This window comes from Lampetra planeri, chromosome 48 (assembly GCF_965212315.1).
Source record: "Lampetra planeri chromosome 48, kcLamPlan1.2.h2, whole genome shotgun sequence".
NCBI lineage: Eukaryota > Metazoa > Chordata > Hyperoartia > Petromyzontiformes > Petromyzontidae > Lampetra > Lampetra planeri.
In genome coordinates this window covers 4,227,256-4,248,976 of record NC_136154.1, presented here as the reverse complement: position 1 = coordinate 4,248,976, position 21,721 = coordinate 4,227,256, and the positions used below count along the sequence as shown (strand labels likewise).

The 21,721-nt window shown below is 46.6% G+C and overlaps 1 protein-coding gene across 1 annotated transcript in view; it reads right to left on the bottom strand.

The window, feature by feature from the left end:
• Positions 1–21,721, bottom strand: part of LOC144733868 (uncharacterized) — a 210,360-nt gene that overhangs the window by 45,304 nt on the left and 143,335 nt on the right. Inside the window, exons 35-41 of the mRNA XM_078615876.1 lie at positions 17,212–17,326; positions 13,827–14,012; positions 10,571–10,716; positions 4,170–4,302; positions 3,087–3,361; positions 1,761–1,903; positions 166–275 (exon numbers count right to left, since the gene is read on the bottom strand). Of these exons, the coding sequence (XP_078472002.1) occupies positions 166–275; positions 1,761–1,903; positions 3,087–3,361; positions 4,170–4,302; positions 10,571–10,716; positions 13,827–14,012; positions 17,212–17,326 (1,108 nt within the window). The remainder of the gene's footprint in view (positions 1–165; positions 276–1,760; positions 1,904–3,086; positions 3,362–4,169; positions 4,303–10,570; positions 10,717–13,826; positions 14,013–17,211; positions 17,327–21,721) is intronic.

Below are 21,721 nucleotides of genomic sequence, written 5' to 3'. Positions count from 1 at the left end.
ATGTTGAACTACTTTCACGCCGTACATAGCCAACTGTGCTAATCAGAGGATGGGTGAGTGTGCACGACTATCTGAGCGGGTGAGCGACTATGCGAGCGGGCGAGTGACTATGCGAGTCTATGCACAGCGGTGTTCACACGCACCACCGTTCTGTAGTGACAGTACCTGCGAATTGTGGTCGGAGAACACTGCGACCCCGGAGTAGGGGACGTGACGTGGAGCCTCCACGTACACCTCGTACCGGTCCTCCGTCACGTTGGAGAAGGTTGCCGTCCCTGGTGTCAAAAAAATGTCCGTCACAATCCGCCGAACGTGCTTCATTAAATGGGGCACGCAACTTTCCAACGTGGACTACTTTGCCATGACAACCCTGTGTCACATGCCCCAACTAGCCAATCATGGGATCAGTATAAATTATAGGACACTTAAAAGCCTCAACATCTCAAGGCCCCTGCTGCGGCTTGGCCAAGGAGCTGTGCACTTTTAAATAATTAAGATTCAAAATAATTTATTTAGAACTGCGTTGTTGTGTTCCATTTGTTGTTCTACCCCTGCACCTCCGATGAGTGTAGTTGACTATGTATGGCATGAAATAAGTTCAACATACATACGTACTACACTACACACTACATGATACATTACTATACACGACATGATACACTACAAGTAAAAATTATCCAGGCCAGCCGCTGGACTTCCATTTTATCAGGTTGCAAATACACTACCTGCTCGGCCTCGTCTCTGCGTATAAAATAAAAGACAGTTATGTGATCTTTAGGTTATAGTAGATTCTACGCACCATGACACATATTTAAACGTTAAACTGTAAAAAACATATTCTTAGGTTTTTTCAGTAAAGTCACGTAGGTAAAAAATTTTAATTAATAAAAGTAAAATAAAATAAAAATACTGTAATAAAAATCACGACGTTTCGGAGGCAACACAAGCTTCCGTCTTCAGGTGGAACCGTCACAGCACGCTTGCTGTATCAAGTAAATGAGAAATTCCAAGAGATACTACCCCGTATATATGCTGGTTGAGGGGAGGATGAGCCAGTACAGGCCCCCTTTTTATTATTTTGGTAAGATGCAGCTTGAAACTGCGGCTAATCTACATAACAAAGGACTGAGCCTTTGTTAAGGTAGACTGCCTGAGAGGGGGGGGGTGCCAGAGTTGTTAAAGTGCAACTGCTGCTAATGGGACCGAGCCTCTGCCATGTAGATGGTAAAAGCAAAAAAGCAGGTCAGGAAGAAACAGCCTCCTGCTATGTTGCTTGGTGGGTAAAACTTATAGCAGGAAACCAGCGTGTGAAAAAAGAAGCTAAATATGATAAAACAAAACTGGCTGTCTATCAGTAAACAGACAGCCAGTTTTGATTATACAATTACTCCGCTCCTGACACGGTCATTTGTGGCTTGACTACCCGAATCTGAAATTGTAGTTGTTGCCTCTGAAATCTTCATGAGCACATACGTAAGAAAATACCCCTACCCCAATCACTAACCCTATCACCACCCAAATCACCACCCCTATCACCAGCCTAGAACAGAGACCGTAGTACAACGTGTAATGATGCTACGCCCAAATCTACAAATATGAAGGAGACAAAGCAATCTTGATACACCACTCCGCTACTGCTCCTGAAGCTGTAATCTGCGGCTTGACCACACCGAACGTGATATCGTAGTCGTTGCTCTACATCTACTGCATCAGCCGTCGTACAACAAGAAAAACAAGAAGAGAATTAAACTTGCACCCACCGTTGCCTTCCGCCGTGCTCATTGCGAGGCGCACGCCACGGGAAGGGTTGTTGAGCAGCACTACGGCGTTGAGGACGAGGGGGTGGCCCGCGACAAAGTAGGTGTACTCGTCTTCCACTATCACCTCCACAGACAGCAGCTGGCTGCAAAACACCACCACCGCCGAGTTAAAAAAGGGCATCAAGAGGGAGTCTCACGGTCATGCAGAAGCCAGCACAAACCTGAAAGGGGCCCGCTGCGTGACGCATGTTGCCCGTCCTTGTTAAACGGCCGACCAAAAGCCGCAGTTGCTGCTTGCTGCAAAGATCCCCCATATAGGCTTAGCAGGCTGTTGGGGCAAGTGCTGTTAGCGAGTAGCACCCATGAAGGCCAGCACGGCACACGAGGGGATGGGTGGCCAGCACCTCCCCCGGGTACTTTTGTCTCCTCAGTGCCGATGATTTTACATACAGCACCAGGTATTCATTTGAGGCCGAATCGACATAGGGGAGGCCCAGGACCGGTTAAGATAATCGTCACTGGTGGTGGTCGCTGTTAGCAGGAATCAAATTCGGGTCGCTGGGTTTGTAGCACAGCCCTTTAACCACTGCACTCCTGTTCCTGAATACAACAACCACTATTTGCCACTAGGTGGCAGTGACATCACCTCGGCGCCTGTGCCAGGCTATGTGCACTTTAAAGCCACGTGAAATGTTGAAAGCCCACTGGCAGGCGGTTATGGGGACAGACCGAGGTGCCACGGGTTGACTGAGATGACTGGGCCAATGCACCACCTGTGTCCCCTGATACATGCACACACTCGTGTGTATATGTATATAGTAGAACCCCTCCGATTAACAATGGTAATTGGTTCAAGGATACCGGTCGTTAAGCGAGAATAGGAAATACACGTTAAAAGGCTTAATTCGTTCTGATAGAATCGAAAGCTACCTTTTTCACCCCAAAAAAGTACTTTATATTTTAGAAGATTGATATTAATATATAAAGATACATTACAAACACATTAAAATAATCATAGTTAATCAATGCATTAGTTCATATTTCCTGTCCCGACAACAGCCCATCGTTAACAGGGGAATGGTCGGTAAGCTAACAAATTGGGCTCTATGTAGGCCCATAGTTAAGCAATTAGTCGTTAACAGTGGTGGTCGTTAAGAGGGGCTCTACTGTATACTACTATACACACTATAAACTACTATACACTACACTAGAGACTACACTATACATTACACTACGCACTGGGCTCTATGGAGGCCCGTCGTTAAGCTATCAGTCGTTAACAGGGGTGCTCGTTAAGAGGAGTTCTACCGTATATAGATAACGTACTCGGAGGAGACGACGATGGTGAATGGCACAGTCGTCGAGGTCTCGGTGGAAGCGACGTAAAAACTCCCAGCGATCTCCCCCAGCGGCTGGCTCTCCGGCACGGCGATGGAGAGCATGAGGGTGGCCCGCTCGCCATGAGCCAGGCTGAGTGGCGGGGCGCCGTCGTTCTGACGGGAACCATTCCTGGCGAAGCTCACCAGGTAGAGGAGGTCTCCGCCGGGCAAGGTGATGCTCACTTGCTCGGCCGTGACCTTTCCCGTGTTTGTCACCGACAGCTGAGCAATGACACCAAAAATAAAATGGTATGAAAATGTAATTAAATAAAAATACATCTGAATGTCACAAGTCCGACTCCGGTGCCTTTGTCACTATCCTTTTTATCGCAATCTCAATACAGTGATTCCCCTGTGGGTAAATTGCTTCGATGATTTATAGATTTTTCAATTGTGCTATTTGGCCGTATCGAAGCTCAAACGACCACAGCAGATTTTACACAACATTTTTTTCTCTTAAAAACGGACTGCCTGCCTGGCTCACGATGCAAAAAAAAAAAAAACGTGAACACATTACCGGCTTAAGTTACAAAAATAATAAAAATGTATAATGCACATTCCATCCTAGGATCCCAATGCACAATGCATGAAAAGCAGGAAACAAAAAACAGAACCAGGGCCAACTGACAAAAGTAAAGAGTGAAGGCCACCTTAAAAAGATGGGTTTAAAAATCAGACTTAAATATATCCACCGGCTCTGATTGCCGGATTTCAAGTGGCAAGGCGTTCCATAGCTTGGGTGCCACGATAACAAAAGCCCGATCACCAAAAGAGCACAACCTAGACCTGGGAGTGCTGAGCAGTTGGAGATCAGAATATCTTCAGGACCTTGATAGACTATATCTGGAGTTTGCATCCAGCGGGGATACAGGGCAATACAAATAGCTGAGTGTACATGGCGCATCATGACTTTGGAATATTTTTGAGGGATGGCAACTGTCTTGGGAAGGCCTTTGCCCAGCGGTGGATTGACCATGGCCGATGATGCAATTCGTCATGCAACAGCAGCACAGGTTTGAGTTGACCTTACCTCTGCTAAGGAAGGCTTTCCTCTGAGCACCCGCATGCTCAGTGACCCCGGTTGAACTTCAATGTTGGGCAGTGAGTATTTGTAGTCGAGGAAAACTGTTGCTGTAGTCTCAGTTCCCAGCTCTGTACGCGCTCTGTTACGCACACAAAACACAAAGATCCCCCACCTATTCCCTGAACAGACTGTTGGGGCAAGTGTTGTTAGTGAGCAGCACCTATGAAGACCGGAATGGCACACGAGGTGGGTGGGTGGTCAACACCACACCGGCCGCCTTTGTTTCCCCAATGCCGATGTTTACACAATGCAACAGGTACCGATTTGAGGCTGAGATGACCTCAGAGAGGCCCAGGACCGGTTCAGATAATCGGGCCGCCGGGTCCGTAGTGCAGAATGCTAACCACTCCACTACCGCTTCCCACACACACACGCACGCACACATGCTTGCCCGCACACCAAAAAAACATAACACAAAGGCATACTGTTGTTGTGTAAAATGGCGAGTGACAATTAACTTGTGATCCGGTAGTCAATCTCCTATCGGCAGGGGTGCAACTATGGATGTGTGGGTGTGTGGCTGTGTGGGTGTATATGTGTAGTGACATCGTGGGATGCCACTGTGCAGTGCCGGCCCTAGAGAGGCACGGCGTGCGGTGTAACGACATCGCGGATACCAGAAGGGTGTGGGTGTAGTACCGGCCCTAGAGGGGCCCGGTGAGCGCTGATTGATAGTGCTAGATGGCACCACGCTTGGCGTATAGTGCCAACCCTACAGGACAGGGTGTGGGAGTGCCAGCCATAGGAATGAGGATACTAAAGGCCATGGCACTCTGGTTAACCCGAGAGAAGACGTGACCAGTTAAGTCTACAAAGGGGCCCCAAGTGGGGGCTAGGGGGGTCACATGGATGGTTGGGGTCCAGATCCTGCTCGAGGATTCTGGAAGGTGGTCGTGGCCAAGGGAGCAGCCAGCCATGCCGCAGAGAATATAAGCCGGATCCCGAGAGGGTCCAGGGTTGTACTTGTTCATCCTGAAGAAATTTTCGTCTAAGTTCTACGTTCTCCATTCAACGAGATACGTCGACCCCACCGTTGGAGAGTCAAGGGCGCGACCACACACAAACCCACAAACAATTTCTTACTTTTATATAAATAGATAGATAGACTAGCGGTAAGTACCCGGCATTGCCCGGGCGAAAAAGGCAGACACACACATGGACTTAGACACAGATATCGACCCACACACATAGAAACACATCGACTTACACGCACATATGGACTCGCACACACAGATATCGACTTTAGACACACACATATGTAGTTACACACACAAATGGACTAACACACACAGATAGACTTACACACACATATCGATTCACACATACATACATAGACTCAACAACAAAAACAACCGCCATTCTCCATTAAGTGGCGGTGATGTAACCACAACGCTTGTGGCAGACTATGTGCACCCGGAGGCTACGTGAAGTGTCGAACGCCCGCTGGCAGGAGGTCACGGGCAGAGCCAGATGCCACAGGTCGACTGACTGAGACGACTGGCTGATGCAGAACCTGTGCCCCCTACTATGCCAACTTGCTGTGCTTTAGCCACCCGGCGTTCCACTCGTTGTTGTGAGTGTCGCGTGGAGTGTCCGATGGTACATAGATTCACACGCACATTGACCTTCACAAACACTCATATGGACAAAGACACACATATCTTCTAAGCCACACACGCTGGGACTTACACACACGCATACATAGACTGACACACACACATATGAACTTACACATACATATCGACGCACACACACACATTGCTGTACACACATAGACTCCCACACAAACATACATGTACTCACACACATGGACCAAAACACACACACAGAAAGAAATGGACTTACACTGACTCACACACATACAGACACATCGACTTATACAAACACATCGCCGCAGACATGCACATCGACCCACACATGGACTTAGACGCAGGCATTATTATTGTGAAATGTTAGTAACTGAATAAAAAAAAGAGTAGTTGTCTACACACGCACACCACGTACACACACATGGACTTACGAACACACACATCGACGGTATGCACTATCACTCCAGCAGTGCACACGGACAGTGGAGATACCTGCTTAAACTACAGCAGTACAAACCGACTGTGGTGGTTAGTGATATCACTACAGCAGTGGCTAGTGACTGTGGTGTAACTTGCTATTAATACAGCAGTGCATACTGTGGTGGTACCAGCTATCAATACCGCAGTGCATACTGACTGTGGTGGTAGCTGGTATGATTACATCAGTGCATACAGTGGTGGTACTTGAAACTTAATTTTGAGCTTTCGTGACTGCAGGAATTATTCTTTGGTTCTTTCGGTAAAGTCACGTATAAAGATAAAATAATAAATTTAATTAAATACTAGCATACAACGTTTCGATTGCAACACAAGAAATCATCATCAGGTATAAATTAAATATAAACACAAATCTAGTATACTTAGAAATGTAATGTAATACAACAGAGAGTCGGATAACATAACAGTCAACACCCTATCTGTTTTAACTACAGCAGTGCATAGTGACTCTGGTGGTCCCTGCTATGATTAGAGCAGTGCAAAATGTGGTGGTACTGTACCTGCTTCCCGTACAGCAGTGCATGCATACTGTGGTGTAAGCTGCTATGATTAGAGCAGGACAAGTGACAGTGGTGGTACTTGCTAGCACTACAGTAGTACATGCTGACTGTATAGCAGTATATATGGAATGTATAGCACAAAGTAGTAAGCAGACATTGCCGTAGTAAGGCCTAGTCCCACACAGAGTCCCCGGGCTCGCCTACATTTCCCAGCCTGCCGAGGTGTGACCTTGGCCGGTTTCCCCAGCAACTTGACAATAATGTGATGTAAGCGCTATAAAAATGATATGTAGGGGCTCTTTTCTAGTTTCAGGATGCATTGGGGGTACCATTGGGGTGTGGTGGGGAGAAGAGGACATCGCACAGTGAAGAATGTACGTGTTTGGTGTGTTTAAGCTGCATGTGTAAGGCGAAAGAAAATTTGTGGCGATCGTGTGTGCGTTGCTACTGGCAACCCATGTGGGCAGTGCACAGTGTAATGAGATACAGTGGAACCTCGGTATACGACCGCTTTGGAATACGTCGAATTTGGTATACGTCGTGTTTTTCGAGAAAAAATGTCTTGGGATACGACATCTTGCTTGAGATACGACGTGCTTGCTAGAACTTGTGTAATGCGAGCAAGGATTGAGGGGGGGCGGAGTCTGGGTCACGTGGGGAGTGGGTGGAGTTAGGGTCACGTGGGTGAGAGGATTTAGGGAGAGAACCGGAAGGGGGAGTTGAGACGGAGTGAAACACGAGGAGGCCACGCTGGGCAAGAGGGAGAGAGTGGCGCGGTCGCCACGCGGTGGGAGACGTCGACACCGTCAGCCATCGGTGTCAGATGGAGAGAGCTAACGGGGCTGTGAGAGGCTAGCTGTGTACGGGGCAGCAGTGACGCTAGATAGCGGAGCAGCGGTGTGGCTGCAAGGATTGCCTGACGGAGCAGCAGGGAGACTGCATATTGGAGCAGCAGGGAGACTGCATATCGGAGCAGCCGAGGCTGTGGAGAGGTCGTCGAGCGGGACGCGGGCCTGAGCGAGACGCCGTGGTATCGAGATTCTACGAACCCAATAAAGGACAATGGAGATCGACATCTGAGAGAGAGTCCTTTATTACACTTGTATGGGTCAGGATGAGTCACCGCCTACAGTACCCGCGTATGCCCCGTTCGCGACTGAAACAAAGCGAGAGGGGCGGGGTGGCGTGGGGGAGAGGGGCGGGGGACGTGGGAAGGAGGGGCGGGGGATGTTGGGGAGAGGGGCGAGGGGCGTCGGGGGCTGCCCCCATGGAGGGTGGAGCCCCGGGTCGAGGCGCGCGAGACGTGCGGGGTTGAGGCCACCACGGACCAGCGCAGCTGGCAGTAGCGCAGTCACGTGGCTTCTGTATGCATTTTAGTAATTAGTGTCTAAATTATTTCATACAACCCAATTAATGTATAATATGCCATATAAAATATAATTTAGTTTCCTCCATTCCCTTTATTTCTTATGGGAAAAATTCGTTTGGTATACGTAATTTTCGGTATAAGTCCTACCTTCTGGAACGAATTAACGACGTATACCGAGGTTCCACTGTAAATGCTTATAAGACAAATGAGTGGGACTTACGTCTTATCTAAAAGCATATAATACAAAAGTGTGCGACTTACCTTGGGCGATGGCACGTGTGGATTGCTGGTGGTAATCTCGTGGGCGCTGTGGGCAAGTGCAGCTGGCTGCGTTGTAACCCAGTGGGCGGCGAAGGGAAATAATTATATAATATGCAAACTAACTTTTAAGTTTAATAAATATCTCAAAAAACGCTAAATAAACTAATTTAAAGGTGACGGACGTGAAAAGGGAATAGCCAATTCCTACCACGGGACTTCGGGCGTGCTGGCTGGCAAATTTTGTTGTACGTCAAGGCCACCGTTCGAGAGGCAAATCTCTCAAGTGCATGCGCGCGCGGAGACTTTTATAGACAAGAGAAAGAGAAGACACTGTAGGGGGAAAGTGCTGTTAGCGAGCACCTATGAAGGCCGGCACGGCACACGAGGAGGTGGGTAACAGCACCACGCCCGACCGCCTTTGTCTCCCCAGTGGCGATGTTCACACCACAGCAGTTACTCGTTTGAGGCCGAGTCGACCTAGGGGAGGCCCAGGAGCGGTTGAAATAATCGTCACCGGTGGTGGCCGTGAGCGGGAATCGAACTCGGGTCGCCTGGTTCGTAGCGCAGCACGCTAACCAGCAGAGGTGTGGACTCGAGTCATGTGACTTGGACTCGAGTCAGACTCGAGTCATGAATTTGATGACTTGCGACTCGACTTGGACTTGCATAACAATGACTTTGTCCCACCTCTGCTAACCAGTACACTACAATGCGTGACGCTTCCACATGCGCGGGTCACATGCCAGACTTGACATCACAGCTCACTTGCCGTGCAAAAAATATATGCATTATTGAGCTCCCCCCCCCAAAAAAAAACACAAGTGTATTTCAATAATTTTTGCATGGTCTACAGTCTGGAAAGTACCCACATGGCAAATTTCAAGTTTGTTGCATGTCGGGAAGTACGTTAAACATTTTGAATAGACACACAATCACAAATTTGCCTTTAATATATATTGATAATTAATCATCCAAAATAGGTTTTTGAGTTAGGTCGCGATCTAACCCAAAAACCTCTAATATGGATAATATTGGTTGTGAAAGCATACGAGTTACACAGACTAAAAAAATAAATAGGTTAATAATAGTGGTGGCTGGGAGGCTCGGAGGTCAGTGCTGAGCTAGCATCACTCAGAACCTGGGTTCAAGTCCACTTCCGTAGGGCTACCCTCCAACGAAGATGGTTTTGCATCTGTTAGTATTCCAAATGGACACTTCACCCCGTGAAGTAATGTCTGAGTGTAATTGTGATAACAGGGGACGATGTAATGTGTTAACGTCACTCAAGAATCAATAATAGAGGATGTTTTTTGTGGGTTAGATCGTGTAAATATAAATGTGTGTCATTAAACCCGCCACCACCCGGCATGGCCAATTAGTAAGGTTTGTCATGTAAACAAAACGTACCAATTCGTTACGAGTGTAGTCTGGTGAAATACGTTGCGCAAACTGTTGGCCGAGAGCAACCGAGGAAAAACACGTGCGCAACATTAAGTTGCACGGGCAAACCTACACCTAATTTGGAAGAGAAGCTGGTGCAGACCAGGTCAGCTCGGGGTTGCACGCTGACACCGGAGGTGTTGCCAGGGAGACGTGCGATAAGGGGTGTTTGATGGCCTGACAGGCGCCAGCCTATCTGGCCATAAAGAGAAACAAGGGAGGAGCTGGACAATTGGGGGGGGGGGGGGGGGGATATAAGGACGCCCGTGAGAGCGGAAGGGAGTTCCTGTTGCTGTGTTCGAGCCTCTGGGTGAGAGCCTCTGTGTGCGAAGCCTTGAATGCGGAGCTGCTGAGAGCGAGAGCTGCTGTGTGCAGGTTAGTGAGGTGTAACGTAGATAGGAGTGGGAATTGGTTAACATAAGTGACCATATAGACAGCGATAGGGGTGCCTACAACTGGTGCGAGAATAGGCTAATAACGTGTAATCAGGTGACTTGTTACAACGTGTCAGTCTGAGTGATTTTACAAGACACTACACGAGTACAGCATACCGGTGTGTTGGAGATTAAACCACCTAAACATTTACAATTGGAGTACCGCGAGGTTTCACCAGTAATTACAACAACCAACATCAGGCGACAGCCATAGTTGTGGAGAAATCCTCCGCCTGCTTTGGTCTTAAGAACTTACCTTATAACAAAATATGCATTGAAAGCATGGGGAGCATCTATCCAAAGAGAGATGGGCACTGAGCTTCCTGGGCCCAGAGTCTCCAGAAAGTTCGAGCCATTTTGGAACGAGACGTTCGACTTCATAAAAGAAAGGTGATCTGGTATCTGTGAAAGGGAAAATTATTGTTGAAACGAAGAATAAAAAAAATCGCATGCACACACGTGTATTCTGCACCACTTTCTAACATTTGCCCTCGAAATAATTCAATTAGCGATATAATAATGCCATTTCGTTATCTTTCAAGTCGCATTATTATGACTTAGGTGTATCCGTCGACCACTTTTTTTTTATTACAGCAGTCCCTCGGTGAAGTGACATCATCGGGTTCACGGTTGTTCGGGTTAACGTTTCGCCTCCCATAGGGACCCCCATGGTTTCAAGTTAACATTATGAATTGTGATGTAACGGTATCGTGTTTATGTTTATGCATGCGGGTGCCAATTTCGGCCAATCGAGCGCTTGTAAGTGGGGCTGAGCCACGCCCTCGGCCAATCAGAGACGCCTATCTGTGAGCGTTTAGGTCTCGAATTCCTTTGTTTACATTCTTACGTTTTCTGTCTTGGCAGTGGAAAAAGCTCTCTCGTGCAGACTCGGTGATGTTTTACTTATTTTTCAACTTATAGGTGAATTAAATTCACAGTTATTTTGGTTAACAGTAATTATTGTGTAGCAAATTAAAACGTTAACTGACGGATATATTATTGCCACGTTTTGGGAAAACCTGCGGTCAATCAATTTGGCCAAAATTCCACTTGGCAAGTCCTAAACAGCAACGCAAACTTACGCTGCGCCACAGAAATGTACGTTTTTATTTTATTTTAGATCGGATACAGAAGGGGGTGTACAGTAGAACCCTTCTTAACGACCACCCCTATTAATGACTAATCGCTTAACGACAGACCTCCATAGAGCCCAATATGTAGTGTATAGCTTACTGTAATGTATAGTGTAGTCTATATTTGAGTGTATAGTAGCATAGTGTAGTGTATAGCGGAGTCCAGTGTATAGTATCCTAATATATAAACACCCAGGTCTGTCATTCTGTCATTGTGTGACTAACGCGGCACGGATTGGTTGAAGTGTGTCACGTAACCGGGACCAAGCAGCCAACCAGAGGTGCGCTCCTCACAAACAAGTTCCCAAGTACAGCAAAGCCATTCGCGTTCTTTTTAAGTTTTTAAATCGAACTTCACTATTAGCCGTACATCCGATCGTGTCTCAAGACATGAAGTGAATAAGTAGTTGAAGGTGAATTCTTTAAAAATTAAATCTGACAAACAATGAAACTTATATTTTGTAGACGATGGACAGAGACGAAGATCCAGCAACAAAGAGATGATGGCTAAATCTAGAAAGACAGCAGAGATGGATTCACAGACAAAGCCAATAAACTCTCGACAGGATCTGAGAGTTTCTTGATGCCTGCGGCGCCCCCCAACAACCTATTGAGACATATAAGTAAAAATGACGTCATGAACAAGGGATTATAACCTTTAAATGAAGTAGGTCTGTGTCACCGCGCCCTCACAAATTACACACGAATTAATGCAATGAATATCACGTCGCGGTGTGCTTTTCGCTTGCAAGTTTCAGATTTACTGCAATACTCCCGTCCTTGGACGGACAAAAGGCTGGTAGTATATAGAGTAGTATAAAGTGGTGTGCAGTGTATAGTAGAACCCTTCTTAACGAAGGGGCCTCCATAGAACACAATGTGTTCGCTTACCAATCATTCCCCTGTTAACGGCAGGCTGTTGTAGGTAGAGTAAATATTAATTCATGCATTGATTAACCGTGTTTTTTCTATATTATGTGTTTATAATGTTGTTAGTATCTTTATGCATCAATATCCAATGTTTAAATATTATAAAGTACGTTTAAGGATAACTTTTTTTATGCTAGCGGAACAAATTAAGCCTTTAATGTGCATTTTCTATACCTCACTTAACGGCCAACGACCGCTTTTGTGGAACCAATTACCGTTGTTAAGGAGGAGTTTTACTGTACACCAAGTGCGAGAACGGCCCATTTTGCAGTGATGGAAATCACTGAGCGCGCACTAGACTCACCAACAGCGTTTTTTTTCCAGAGTGAAAATGAAACGCTGCTCTCAAACCAGTGCCCTATTAGAGCAACTGAGATATTCGTGAGATGGGGTGGGGTGTTACTATGGCCCACTTCTGAGTGGGATGCCTCATGTAAACAGGTGGGCTGTACCAAATAAAGTTATGGGCCGTTACTTTGCCCTGCCGGGGGGCCATTTGGTGGCCCACCACCTACTATGCTCGTAAGGAATCGTCATTGCAAGTGCCCGACGGTGGTGATATGAAGATAGGTACCTCTAACATTGTTTTTATTGTTAAGTATTGTTTTTATTGTTACCAGGTAAGGCCCGCTACTGAGCTGCTATGTGACCTGGCCATCACAATATCGTGTGTAATTTTACAAGCAGCCAAATGCTCTAAACGCACATTTCTAAATGTGGAGGAAAAAAAGCGGAGGACCCGGATAAAAATCCACGTGACTCCGGGGAGAGAGATATGCAAACTCCGAATATATGGCACGTGTCAGGGTCGGGGTGAACCCACGACCTCCTGCACACCAGGCGATGGAGTTAACATCTCGCACTGATGGGGGGGCTCCAGATTGTTTTTTTTGTTTAATGGATAAAGGCGCAGCCCTGCAATTGGCTGGCTCACCACGCCCCGGCGAACCAGTTAATATCTCTTACCATGGTGTAATAAGCAGCACACCGAACGTGCAATGGAGAGGTTGCTGGTTCAATGGTGCCCAACTATGTCCACGCCGCAGTGCGAATTGGTACACCGGTTAGTCGATTGGCAGGTGGTGGGTGGCGGGGTAAAATGTGGGTACTTCCACCTCTCCAAGACACAAGAATCAGAATCGTGATCTACAATGGACGAATCGGTGAGCTCTGAAACTCTTTTTCAAAGATGTCCACATCTGGCCAGCGTGGCTTGTTGTGTGTTAGTCTGGTGTCACTTCCCTCGCACCTCCGATTAGCATGGTTGGCTTACGTACGGTGGTGCCAAAGAAGTTCAATGTACGTACATGAAAATCTTTTCAGATGGGTCCACATCTGGCCAGCATGGACGGAGCTGCCAAATACCGCTCTCTACAGGGCTTTCCCTAGAGGCCCCTGCGATAGATGACTCTTTGCACCAGGAGTGGAGTGAGCGAAGGCACTGCTTACCTCCAATGTGATGTTGGACAGGGTAACGGATGCCAAGTTGACCAAACTGGTAGCGTCAGGCCGCAGTTCCCGGATCTCTCCCCGGGTCTCGCCACTCATGTAGATGCCGCTCGGCTGGAACATCATCCCCAGAACGTCCCAGGACTGCGGTACGGCACCGGTTCGTGCAGCGGGGTGTCTCGCAACCTGGGGGGGGGGGGGGGGGGAAACGTTGCGTTCCAAGTCGCAAGGAGGCAATTTCACAAGCTAAGAACGCGAGCCTAAAATTAAATGGGGTTTTTTTAATAGGAGGTTGACCGGGTTCCAGGTGGTCACACGAGTGAATGGAAGTGTTGTTTATGCCAAATTTTTTTTTAGGTAATCATTACTTCTTTAACACGTACACTTTCACGACCAATATAATCCACAACAGAAGTGTTTTATTGGTAATTACTGGCAAAACGTCACGGTAATCAAATTGTAAATGTTGGAGTGGGTTTACTCTCCAACACACAACCGGTTAGTTAGTGCTGAATTAGCACTTTTGTTTACATGACAACCCTTACCGATTGGCCGTGTCAAGTGGTGGTGGGTTTAACGACACACACATTTATATTTACGCAATCTAACCCAAACCCCCCTCTATTATGGATCAGCCGTGGATCATCACAAATAAGCCAAAAACACATACGGATTTTATAGCTCATTTCAAATGGAAAACCACTGCAATGTGAAAGCCTCCCCAGACCCTGTGTGGAGTTATTTGACTATACTTCACCACGCTGGTGAGGGCCGATGTTGATGCGGGAGATGTGAGAGGCAGGTGTGGGAGGGGGTAAAAAGGCATAGAAGCACAGTACAACAATTGATTTTGTAACACTACTTTCTCCCAACTACTGTGTTGAGCAGGCATTTTCTGTCACTGCGCCATGGTTGTGGAATTCTTTACCGTGGGAAATTCGTTCGTCTGATAATGTGGACACTTTTAAGTCTTGTCTTAATAACACATTATTAAGTCAGTTTATTCTATTTAACTTCTCCTTCTCTCTTGGCGTTATTCTTACAAGGCGCCTTGAGACATTAGTAAAAGGTGCCTTACAGATCAAATGTAAATTGTTATTATGACTAGTTCATAAAGCCTGTTTTCGCCAGGCAAACGTTTTCAATAAATAATATAATGAACCTGATTTGAATTTTTTACAATTTGTATCTACGACCAGACACCAACTACTCCAAAAATTGGTATTTTTCCGCAAAATTTTTTGACAAATTGATTAAACAACTTATATTTAAAGACGTATCTATCGGAAAACACTGAATTTAAAGAAAATGAATCAACTTAACTCTATGAGGGAAAGCTCATCTATATTTTACCATTTTAGAATTATTCAGATTTGAACATCATAAAATGTAGATGTTTTCGTTCAAAAACAGCTTAGAATCCGAAATCTCAAAAACAATATAAAATTTAACAATGGTTCCCATTTTAATTGTATCGGCTCTTTAACGCCCTATCAAACGAAACAAATGCAATGTAATTTTTTCAATGATTTCTGAATGACATTCAAAAACATGTTTATGGGGCACGTGAAATCGAGATTTGGGGGCTGTAAAATGAAAAATCTAGGATTTTCAGATTTTTTTTTGCTGTTGTTTGCATCCTAAAAGCTACCTATGTACTGTACCTGTGGCAGTCAGAGGGATAGGTTTGGGGGCAGGGTGTCTCCCGATTTTGGGAGGGGTTCGGATTGACACGAGCATGATGGATTTGACTCATTTACACGCGCCGCGCTAACCCATTAAGAGAACAAAGGTGGATGAAACTCCACCTTGTTCACGGCAAGAGAGTCGGCCGTGTCGATGTGTCATTCCAGCGACCATTGTCTTGGAGCCAGGAGTGTTAATGACAACAACTTGCTGGCCTGTGAGCGCGATCGACTGGGGTTCTGCTGTGGACTGCGGGGCTGTTTGCCAGTGTGTCACTCCAGCAACCCTCGGCTCTGAGCCAGGAGTGGATCGTCACAGAGGACCACCTGCCGCTGCAGTCAAAGTGGCCCTCCGCATATGCTGGGGACTGCGGGGCATTGGCAGCTGGGACACTTGCGGGGAAGAGGGGAGGTGACCACCATAGGGCTTGTGAGGTTGCCCCTGGAACGTTTTTGTTTAATCTGTTCCAGAACTGGGGAACACTTCATAGGGAGCCTGGATGGTTGCTCCGCAGCCGTCTCCCGTCAGCGTTCGTGTTTGAGGAGATCCGTGAAACTGGTATTGTCGGGTTGTTGTCTGCTTGCATTGTTTGTTGTTGCTGTAATGAGGGTGATTTGGGCTGCTATAATGGCTGGTGATATTTCCACTCCCCTGGAGTAAGTAGCAAACTTGTTGAATTCAAAATAAACACCATTATTTTGCTGTATACTGGCCGTGATCCTTGTTATACTCCACAAATGGTCAGCGAGGGCGTCACGTGAAATAGTGGTCCCACCACATACTAAAGCACAACAGTGCGAGTACTGAGAGCACCGTTACAGTACCAAATTTCTGTATTTTACCCTGTCGGGAAGTACTCTAGAGGTTTTTGAGACACAGATTAAGGTAGTTATTTATATAGATTATTACTGGTTAGCGCCACTGTACTCTATCACATAGCCATCTGGAACGTTCCCTCCCTATATTAGGAAGACACTGGGAGCTATGCACTTTTGCAGAATCAAGATTGGCAAACTAATTTCTTTAGAACTGCTGCTTTTTGTTGTGTTTAGTTTGTGATCCTTCCCCCCGGTGCCTCCAGTTAGCGCGGTTGGCTTTGTATGGTGCGAAATAAGTTCAACATACGTACATATAAAGTGATTTTCTGCTCAAATGAGAATTGAGGCGGTGTTCATCAACTGTCTAGACTGCAGTGGTTCTCAACCAGGGGTATGTGGATCCCTGGGGATACGTGGCAATGTCCCAGGGGGTACGCGAGGTGATTTATAAATGTGTGAAATTATATCTCATACACCAGAGTCATTGATGAATAATCATGTTGCATGAATCTGCCGACATAAAACAACTACAATAACATTTAAATCCATACGGTAACCTAGAACGATATAAAAGACCTTTCTAAACTCACTGATCGTAACCAATGTTGGTTTCTAAGAGTAACTAGCGAGCGCGAGCAAATTGCGTCGCGCGTGCAGCACGTCCGTTGAAATTTGTTTTAATCATGGTGGCTGGGCAGATGTATTTCTGGCTGCCCATTCGAGTACAATCCAAGGCCAAATCCCGCTCAGCTTCCTCAATCTGATGAGATCGGGGTGCATTCTGGGCGATTTGGTTATATCCATATCGTGGTTGACGGAAATTATTAGTGGAATCATGCGAGTTATTTATTGCTGGGCAAGTGACAGTAAAAAAAGCTTACCGCTTGAAAATGTCCTTTTTCGTACGAGGTCGGATAAAATATCACCGCAAAATGGGTGCGATTTTTGCTGAGCGTCACACTCTCAATGGTCCTCGTGAAATCTTGATGGACAATGCTGCGGCAGAACATCACGGAATCTTAGTTGTGATAAACGGCAAAATGCAATGCACCATGGTGGAGGCATGGGGGGGGGGGGATGCACCGTGTGTACAGGCATCTCTCGATTGACGAAAGGGAATCTTATATTTCAAAGGAATTTATATAGCGCCTTATCTAAGGCACTTTGCATATAATTAACAATGGTACATATGGATGTGATGGTGGAGATGAGGTGAATGAAATAGATGTGGAAGCAATGGGGGCAAATCTGTGATGCTGCGTGAATTTGGTGAAAGGTGAAATTGATGGCGGTAAATGATTAGTGAATTGAATGAATTGGAGTTAATGAGTGAAAGCCGTATAGAAAAATATTAAGAGGGAAAAGTAACGGTGGTGGCGGTTGTGAGGAGGAGATTGAGGGGGTCATGGAGTGAGCTAGGGAACAATAAGTGTGAGTTTATGAGTGGGGAGCATAAACCATGCCAGCCGTTCCTGCAAACAAAATTTCGTCAAAAACGGATTTTACCATTCAATTGATCTGAAAGAAAAATCAGGGATCATCAGAGGTGGGACAAAGTCATTGTTATGCAAGTCCAAGTCGAGTCGCAAGTCATCAAATTCATGACTCGAGTCTGACTCGAGTCCAAGTCACATGACTCGAGTCCACATCTCATAGGTGGGACAAAGTCATTGTTATGCAAGTCCAAGTCGAGTCGCAAGTCATCAAATTCATGACTCGAGTCCAAGTCACATGACTCGAGTCCACACCTCTGGGGATCATCATCGCAATCCAATGCTGGATGAAGGCCGCCCAAAAGCTACGGCCTTTCTCTCGCAATCTCGCAATGTAACAATTTGCCTACAAAACTTGCAAGCCAATATCGTCACTCCCTTCGCTCAGTGGACATCATCGCTCCCTTTGTGAACGCCTTCTCGCGGCATCTCGCCGCCCAAGCACAACTTTATCAACCACCAACCCGGTGTGCCTGGATTCCAATTAACGACGTCAATTTCGCCAAGACGACAATATTGCGTTCAAGGTAACACCACCGGTAGTGGTGCCACGAGAATTCGGTCGTCTTCCAAACCCCCTTGTGGCAAGAAGACGTTTGGCATTTAGCTCCGGAAAAAATTGTCAAAGATTATTTGGATTATTTTGCCTGCTATAAATGTCCAAATGGTGGGGCCACTTTGTTGAGCTATCATTTGTTGTAGCCAGGTCGTTTTTGAGAAATAAGTTAATTCCTCGGTGGGCTTTGCCTGGTAGGATGGGGATGGTTTAGTGTTGTATTTGTGCGTGTCTGGGCGATTTGTTTACCTTTCTTGTACTTTTCACTACTACCGTGTGTTTGTACTGTTTGTTATTGTAACGTTTTTACACTGGCCATCTGTGAAACAGAGCTTTATAGCTCATCGGATGATTTCTCCAGTATAAATAAATATGCGGATTCTGATTCAAAGTAATATATATATATACATGAAAAAATAAGAATAGGTTCGTATATCCTTTTTAGGCAATAATTCAGGATTTGTGTTAACATGTTAAAAACACAAAATAAGATATATTTTGCAGGGCATCATCGGGGGTAGCGGCCCAGTCCGCAGCCTGGCAATGTCTCACCTCCTCCGGCTTGCCAATCTAGGCGAGGCTGCGGGCTCTGCACGGGACGAGGCGTCACCACGCCAATGTAATGTACAATTTTATTGCATCCGAGGTTTATTGTTTACTATTATTAAACAAATAAGTTTACAAATATTGCAATGATAATGTTTATGTGCACATAACAACTCTGATTCATTGTTTACTATTATGAAACTAATAAGTTGCCTAATATTACAAATATAATGTTTGTCTGCAGAAACTACACACGTGTGTCCCTAAAGTCCATGTCTGTATGTGTGAGTCCATATGTGTTTGTGTGCGTGTAAGTCGATGGGTTTATATGTGTGGGTCCATGTCTGTGTGTAAGTCCATGTGTGCGTCTGTCTTTTTCAAACGGACAACGCCCCCCGTGTGTGTGTGTGTGTGTATATACGTACAAGTGTTTGTGTGTGTCAGTCCATTTGTGTGCGTATCAGTCGCTGTGTGTGTGTTAGTCCACATGTGTGTGTAAGTCCATACGTGTGTTTCACTCGATGTGTGTGTGTCTAAGTGAATGCGTGTGTGTGAGTCGATGTGTGTGCATGGCTCCATCTGAGTGTGTAAGCCAATGTGCGTTTGTGTGTCTGTGTGTCAGTCGATGTGTGTGTGTTAATCCATGTGTGTATCTAAAGTAGATGTCTGTGTGTCACAGTCCATATGTCTGTGTGTGTAGGGCATTGTGTGTGTCAATCTATGTATGTGTGTGCAAGTCGATGTGTGTGTGTCTTAGTCGATATGTGTGTGTGTAAGTACATGTCAATGTGTGTGCGAGTCCACGTATGTCTGTGTTTGAGTCGATGTGTGTACGTCAATATGTGTGTGTAACTCCATGTGTGTGTTTCTAAAGTGCACGTCTATGCGTGTGTGAGTCCATGTGTTTGTGCGTGCGAGTCGATATGTCTGTGTGTGTCAGACCATGGGCGTCTGTGTTAGTCGCTTTGTGTCCATGGCTTCATGTCAGTCAGTGTAAGTCCATTTCTTTGCGTGTCTGTAGGTCCATGTGTGCGTGTGAGTGAATGTATGTGCTTTATTGACCTGCTCAAGGCCTATGATACCATCAGTAGGCCTGGCCTTTGGGTTGTTATTCATGCTTTCAGAGTCCCTCAAACTTTGCTCACGATCCTTAAGGACCTTCATGATGGCGAGCGGCCCCGCGTCAAACTACGTGGCCGTCAGTCAGAGCCATTCCCTCTACGCCTTGGGGTGTGACCGGGATGTCCTCTGGCTCCACATTATTTAACATATCTTTTGACCACGTAGTTCGTGAAGCCTTCAATGGCTGTACCCGAGGAATTACCATATGGTGCAGATACAATGGGAGGCTGATCGATGCCCGGGTGCGGTCAAGGGATGCCTCCCTATTGCTCAACCATGTTATGTATGCCGATGCTCTGGTGATTGCTACTCACTGCTGCTGAACCTGGAGCTTGCCACTAAGAGGTGGGGCCTTACCATCAGCCCCACCAAAACTAAGCACCTGCCTGGGTATTTTGTACCATCGAACAATCCACCCCCACAACTCACAATTGGTGATGCGGCAGTTGTGGAGAGATTGCGGAGATTCCCATACCTGGCCAGTGTGCTCATGACCGGCTCCGGTTTAACAGCAGAGGTCTCACTCCAAATCAGTCGAGCGCCATTATCTTTTCATCGGCTGCGTTACGCTGTGTGGAAGCTACCTGGTCTCTCGCTCCGCATGAAGCTCCAGGTCTTCTCGGCCACGGTAATTCCCTCCCTTCTCTATGCTTGCGAAGCGTGCACCCCCTTAATGGAACATCTTCGCCGGTGAGAAACATTTAGGCTGGCCTGCTAACGATCCATCCTGGGTTTAACCATATATGTGTGTGTGTGCGCGTCTAAGTCGATGTGTTTCTATGTGTGTGGGTCAATGTCTGTGTGTAAGTTAGTGTGTGTGTCTGCCTTTTTCGCCCGAGCAACGCCGGGTACTTACCGCTAGTATAAACTAAATGGGTCACGCTACTTACCTGCAGTTGCAGACGGGGTCCACAAGGGGAAATACCTCAGACCGGGATAGGGGCCGCGAGATTCCCCAGCTCCGAGGCAAGGGGGGGCTGCGGGGTGTGCTGGGATCTCCCAGGACCCCCTTGGAACCCTCTGGAAGGGAGGCGTGGCTGGGCACGCCTCCAGAGCTGTATAAAAGCCGGACCTCTGGACGGCTCGGGGCAGCCAGTTGAAGACTGAAGACCAGATAGCCAGGACCCTGGGACTCCCCTGACCCGTCGTCCTTGTAAGGGCTGGGTCTGAGTGGGCCAGTGGTGTGACCCTCGAACCCTCGGGGCCCGACGTCCTTGTAAGGGCCGGGACCGAGCGGCCCAGTGGTTGGGACCTGTACCTTGGCTTGGTCAGGTCAGAATAGCCTCCCCTAGGTCACCCTTAGCCAGAGGACCCAGAGACCATAGCCCCAGTAGTAGGACACGTCAGTCCGGAGGCGGCACCTCCTTAGGTCGCGGGTGAAGGGGCCGTTACCCCTTGAGGTGTTAGGGTTCGCTACGTGCTGTAGCGTAGCCATTGTAAATAAAGGTGTTGCCTCTAACCGTCTGTCTCCACTCTCGTGAAAACCCACACTACACAAGTATCAGAACACTTATAGTTCGGGTTGAGCCAGTTATACATACAATATGTCCCGTAGATATACCTACATTATACGGTTGTATTTGTACTATTTATTATCTTTGTACTGTTTGACAAAATGGTAAAACCTATTCTTATTAAAACAAATTATTTTAAACTTTCGTGCCTGCAAGAATT